Here is a 6,437-nt window from a genome sequence, read left to right as displayed (position 1 = left end):
GTACACACTTAGCTCAGCCTTACATCCTTACACAACTAACACAAGTATTATCTAAATATGAACTACATACTGTTCTATTACATATTACCTCTGGAATCTGGTTTATTTCTAACCACTACATGGGTTAAGTATTGATCTCGTCACACAAGTATTGATCAATACTAATACCAACGTCAGCATCGATACTATCGATACTTTAGATCGATCTGCCCACCACTACTGAATGGGAAAAAAACGTTCAACAGCAATGGCGGACTAGCACATGTGAGAGAAGCATTCAACAAGGCTCAAAAAGAAAGAAGAGAGACTAAAAGTAACTTTAAAAATACCTAAGTTAACTGCAAAGCAGCCGGTGTGAGTCCTGCTTCTCAGGTAATGTTTCTCTGTTACTTTACTCTGTGGAGGTTAATGCTAATGTTAATATTAGCACAGTTCCTCCAGTGAGTGCAATTAATGTTAGCCAAGAAGAGGGCAAGCAACCCTGGAGAAGACCAAACACTGGTACAATGAGTGCTGGTGTGTCCCCATGGAGAATTTAATCTGAACCTGAAGTTTTTAATCCGGGGAACACATCTTGACATAGACAGCTCCACCAAACCAGGGACAAACCTGCGAGTGCCTCAGCGGATATGGAGACTTGATGCTGACCTGGTTGCCTCGGTAAGTCTGACTTTAATTTTAATGCTTGTTGTCCTGGCATTAATATGTTTATAGGCTATAACGCTACAGCATTTACTGCAATGGTCTGTTGTGTTGATAGTATAAACTTATTTCATCTAGCTCATAAAATCACAAAAAGTTTATTAAAATCTGTGCTTTTACAGTGTATATAGTGCAGTTTGCACTCATAATACAGGTAAGTAATATTCAGAAGAACATGGGAATCTTTTAAAATTTCTATTCCACCAGTCCTTTGTTCCTTTTTGTTTGAGAAAGGCAACTTTTTGTTTTTACTATGAATCATTTAACACATTTGCATAGTTTTGCATATCCTTAGTTCACCAGATTTTAGAGATGATTTAAAAAGAAGAGACCATATAAGTCATCATGGTTTGCTGCGTTTGTCTTCCCAACAGTGATAAAATTATTTTACAGCCCAACAACACCTCCTGCAGTTACTGATCTGTGAGATACTCTGATGTGGTATCTAATCACTTAGCTGAGTTGTCTGTGCAGCTAACAAGGCAGGCAGCACATTCCTCATTTTGAAAGCCTACATGCTGCTCTCTGTGTTTCTGTACAGAGTGCAAAAGGACCAAAAAGTTGGAAGCAGAAGATGGCATTAATATTAGAATGTTTTGCAACTGAAAATAAAGGAACACAGAACATCTGATTATTTTCATCCACCACAATCCTGCAGAACAAATTCTACCTGTCAACACAGACCATCAAGGAAGCTTTTACATTATTTGTCTTTCACTCCCTCTAAACTGCTTCTTCCTGAATACCAGATGTCATTCTCCTCCCGTTCCTGGTCAAGATCACATAAAAAAAAAAAAGAGTAAGCTGTGTCAAATAACATAGACTCAATCTCATGATGGAGTGAATGCCGCATTCAAGGTGTCTGTCGCTTTTCGGTGTCCAAGTAAAATCTAGCGTTATCAGAGGGTTATATAATTCAAGTCTGTCTCTGTAACATGCTGTGCAAACAGTACAGAGACTGCAGCTGTGGATGCAAAGGCTATTTTAGTCTGTGGACACTTTCTTTCCTGCCTCCTGACTGATCTCCTCTTCATCCTCATTCTCATGAGCAAAACGGCTGCTTGGAGTGGCCAGGAAGCGCTCATTACAGCTGCAATTGTCCAGAAAAAGAACATTAATATTAAGTATTCATTCCACCACCTAACATCTCAATGGCCTGTTGTCTGTGGAAATGTGTTGAAACAGACTGTTTTTCTACTAGAGTGCAAGCAACTGGCTTTCTATTTTCTGCTGTGCCAGAGTCATGGTCAATTGAACTTTAAATGATCAATTTGGAAGCGAAGAGCCTGTGATCAATGCCCTAATGGTGGAAATACCAATGTTCTGTCTGTGATGTAAGAGTGCTGAAGCTGTCTGACAGCCAGCCTTTAAGGCCTGCGTCTCTCCTCTCCCTGAAAAAAACAAAAAAAACAAGCCTCATCAATGTGTGTCAGTGTGTCTGTATGTGTGTGTATAGAAGAAGTTGGCACACCGCATGAAGATTTCAGATTTTTATGGTGAGAACATGCTGTGAAAAAGGAGCAAGGCAAGAACGTGTGCATGTACACATGCATACCAAAGAGAGTCCATCGGCGACAAATTTACATCGCTGGATGCTGCATCTTTTTATTGAACATATTTCCTGTGAGAAATTGCCTTGATTATGTCTGTATATCGCAGCTTAGTCAGTCAGAAAGAAAGAAAATACACTGCAGACTATTTTCTAGTTTGTGCTCTGATATTCTTATGAAGCCAAACACCATAGACTAACTACAAGATTTCACTGACCAACACGGTGCTAGATCACAAACATGACACAGAGGACCCTTTGTCATTGTGAAAATATAATAAACTTGGCCTTCATGAAGCATGTTATTTCTATTATTCCACAAATTCTTTGCAAATTTTAAGAAACATCTTCACTGCTTTGAGAACATTCAAAGCACTTGCTAATGAATAAATAAATACATCTCACAACTGCAGTGCCAAAAAGAGCCATAATAAAAAAAAAAGCTAATTCAAAATCTTAATGCTGCCAGGGCAAATACATCCATCATAAATATTAAGAGACCGTTCAGCAGTCCAACAAAGCGCTATGAAGGCAGGAGGTTTTGACAGAGTGACAGCAGAAGCGAAACAGAGGGAGCTGGAGGGAGGAGAGTAAAGCACAACGAATCAACCAGCAGTCAGTTAGTGCACTGCTGTTTTAGTCCCTGCCTTCTCCTCACCACAGCACCACCTGGCTGCTGTAGTCCTCTGTAGTGGCAACGTCCTCTAGCACCTTCACCACCTCCTTCTCGTCCTCTTCTCCTAGCCTCCACAGCTCAGTCAGATAGGTCCTGTGCATCTGCTGCCTCTCCTGTCTCCTCCTCAGCCGCGCCTCCTGGTGCTGCTTCTGGCGGCTGTACTGGTAGCGCCGAAGAAACAGCTCCTTGGCGTACTCATACAGCTCCATGTCGAGGGCGTTCAGCACCTCAATGCGCCACCGCACCTTCTCTGTGAGCTCCACACTGGCTGCACGCGTGCTGTTGATCTGCGTGAAGGCCCGAATGAAGTGTAGACCGAACGTCCGCTCGAACAGGTACTGTGTCTTGCGCTGAAACTCCGTCAGGCCGTAGAAAGCCATGTTGCGCAGATTGGCCTTGGCGCTGGCGAGCAGCAGGCGGCCTCGCTCCAGCTCGCTCATGAAGGACATGTTGTAGCAGCCCACCAGGCTGAGGTCAGCCAGCATGCGGACCTGGCGGTTGTTGGCGAGGTTCGAAGGGCAGCTCATGAAGTCTGCCAGGGGCACGCCTGTCCAGTCTTCACCACTGTAGCAAGCAGGGAGCTCGTCCTGAGTGGGCGGACGGCCATCACACATATGGAGGGCTGTTTTCCAAGTGGCCCCACGCTGTACGTGCTTCCATTCACTGAGGTAGCGTGACACAGGGTCTCGTAGCATGGTGATGTAATAGAAATTCCTGCAGAGATAAAGACATGCATAAGATGGGGTGTCTGACATGCAGGTTAGCTCACAGATATTGTTGTGCTGTGTGTGACTTTCTATGAATGAAAGGGGGGCATCTTTCCTAGAGTTAGATGAAAAGATATACTACTCTCATGTCTGTACATGCAGGGGCATATCAAGCTTTTTAATAGTGTGGGGGATGAGGTTTGTCTGGGGTGGGGGTATCTGAGCAAGACTGAAGCTGAAGGCAACTAAATATGTTTTACACACCTGTCTCATTTATGATATATAGTGTTTACCTACCTCTAAATAGAGTTTATGCACCAAATTCAACCAGGATATTCAATATTCTGCTTGCTATCATTATCTTAGTGTTTCTGAATTACACTGCATTATCTACATTTTATGCCCAACCCTGTCAGGTTTTCTCAGCTGCACCTGCCTCTCTCACCTCCCTCTACTTGTTTTCAGTTTCTGATCACGTCACTTTCCACACATTCCTCAATCAACACCAGCTGCACTCAATTAGCCGTTCACCTGACCCTATTTATACCCTTCTCACATGACTCTCCTTGCCAGTTCATTTTAGTTCTTGGGCCCACTACCAGTGCCACATGTCTTTTTGGATCACTCTGCCTTTGTATGCCATCTACCCTTGCCTTTCTCCCCATTCTTCCTACCCTGTTTCCCTTTTCATTTACTCCACGGATTGCCTCCTCCAAGCCTCTTCCAGTGACCCTAGCGTTCCGCAGCTAGACCTCTTTCCTTTTTTCCCCCCAGAGACTAACCCCTTACTGATCGACACCCGGTTTGTATCATATATTCATGCTCCGTTTCTGTTTTTGTTAACGTCAGCCTGTACAGCACTATTAAACTGCTTGTACCGAAGTCAGCTCTCTGGGTCCATTCTTTTTCGCTCACTCACCCTCCCATGTCTGAGCGTTCATAACAAACCCTGATCAACACTGTAAGGGCCATTTCTGCCACTCACTCATATTGTTACAATTTACCCACCTCTTTTTTTCAGCACACCCCTGATTCTTAAGTTGAAGAAATAAATTCTCTGCATTAAGTTTTTCTGAAGAAAAAGAAGGCCAGCTACAAATTGAAACTCTTGTGTAATATGATTTGAAATAATTTTATTTAAATAATAAACTGATGAAGTTTACTGCTTAAAGCAATGTTTACAATTGGTTACAGTTGCACAAAAAATGTTGGATATTGCTAACATGGCATGAAAACCAACTGGCCTGAACATTTAACATTATGAACATTTGAACCTTTACTCAGTTCAATTGAAAGAACCAAAAGTGCTCTTTCTGTTTTCCTTACAAGAGACAAACTGATTATCAATCATTTTTCTGTTGACCCTATCCAGCTTGTCTTTATGTACATGGTACACAGCAACACTTTTGAGGTGGGTTTGGGTCATGGTGCTGCGTAGCCATGTTTTCAGCCTCCAGAGGCTGAAACTCCTCTCTGACTCTGACGATGACACAAGCACAACTAGGAGGAGACGAGCAACTGTTTCAACTTGCTTAAAAAATATCCTACTTGCGCTAGCATCATACAGCTCCCTATCTAACTTTGTTAACAACATCATAGCTGAGGTGGTCAGCAGGGTACATGATGGATATTAAGTATTTATCAGCAGATATTGTGACAGCACGTTTGGCTTCACTAATTTACTGTGATGCAGTGTTCACATTTGCATGTGTTGTCTCTTGTGTGTGTTCGGGGGGTTCATACTTTTTCGCGGACGTCATTTTATACATTGACTATTTCGTTTCATTACGTCTCGTCAAAAAGTGTGGGGGATGAAATGTATTTTTAGAAAAAGTGTGGGTGTTATTGGGTTCAGTGTCTTGCCCAAGGACACTTCAACACGTGGACTGCAGGCACTGAGATTCAAACCTTCAACCTTCCGGTTGGGAGACAACTGCTCTACCCACCAAACCACTGTCGCCTCCCCAATATTACTGTATATCTTGATTGTAGAAGAATTAAAGAGTAAAAAATGAAGAAAAAACATGTAAATTCCTGATCAGGCACCAAGATGAGACTCCAGGAAGTAAATGGACTGTATTTTATATAGCGCTTTTCTCACAGTGTGTTGCACTGGCCAAAGCGCTTTACAGAGGATCATACACCATTCACCCATTCACACACCGATGATGACAGGCTGCCACGCAACGGTGCTAGTCAAACAACTGGGAGCAATTCGGGGTTCAGTGTCTTGCTCAGGGACACTTAGGCATGCAGGGGAGACTGGGAGTTGAACCACCAACTTGCTGGTCAGGAGACGACTGCCCTACCTCTGAGCCACAGCCATCCCCCAGGAAGTAACAGTGCCAAACCAAGAAACAGTCCCATACATAAACACCTGTGGAATGATGGTTACATACAGTAACCCAAGCTTCCATGGGTATAGGTGTAGCCCTCTAAGAGCTGTCGCTATTGGGTTTATCTGTCGCGCGGGGGGGCACAGACGGCCTGTGGGGATATGAAAAGAGCATACCTGTTCGGCTCACAATAGTGATGGCCATGGAGGCATAGGCGCACTGGGGGCGCATGGAGTGTGTGTGTGAGTGCGGTGGGGCACACACTACGCCAGCGCACAGCGATCAGACCGCTGGTGGCGTACTCACATGGTGTCACGGGGAGATCTAAGAGCTGTCGCTATTGGGTTTATCTGTCGCGCGGGGGGGCACAGACGGCCTGTGGGGATATGAAAAGAGCATACCTGTTCGGCTCACAATAGTGATGGCCATGGAGGCATAGGCGCACTGGGGGCGCATGGAGGGGGTGG

The 6,437-nt window shown here is 44.0% G+C and overlaps 1 protein-coding gene across 1 annotated transcript in view; it reads right to left on the bottom strand.

The window, feature by feature from the left end:
• Nucleotides 1–77: 77 nt before the first annotated feature.
• Nucleotides 78–6,437, bottom strand: part of LOC109951473 (heparan-sulfate 6-O-sulfotransferase 3-like) — a 41,255-nt gene continuing 34,895 nt past the window's right edge. The window contains exon 2 of the mRNA XM_020585993.1: nucleotides 78–3,641. Coding sequence (XP_020441649.1) covers nucleotides 2,906–3,641 — 736 coding nt within the window. The 3' untranslated portion in view covers nucleotides 78–2,905. The remainder of the gene's footprint in view (nucleotides 3,642–6,437) is intronic.

This window comes from Monopterus albus, unplaced genomic scaffold (genome assembly GCF_001952655.1).
Source record: "Monopterus albus unplaced genomic scaffold, M_albus_1.0 scaffold391.1, whole genome shotgun sequence".
Classification (NCBI taxonomy): Eukaryota; Metazoa; Chordata; class Actinopteri; order Synbranchiformes; family Synbranchidae; genus Monopterus; species Monopterus albus.
Note: the sequence above shows the minus strand (reverse complement) of the source record. Positions and strands in the feature narration are given on the sequence as shown.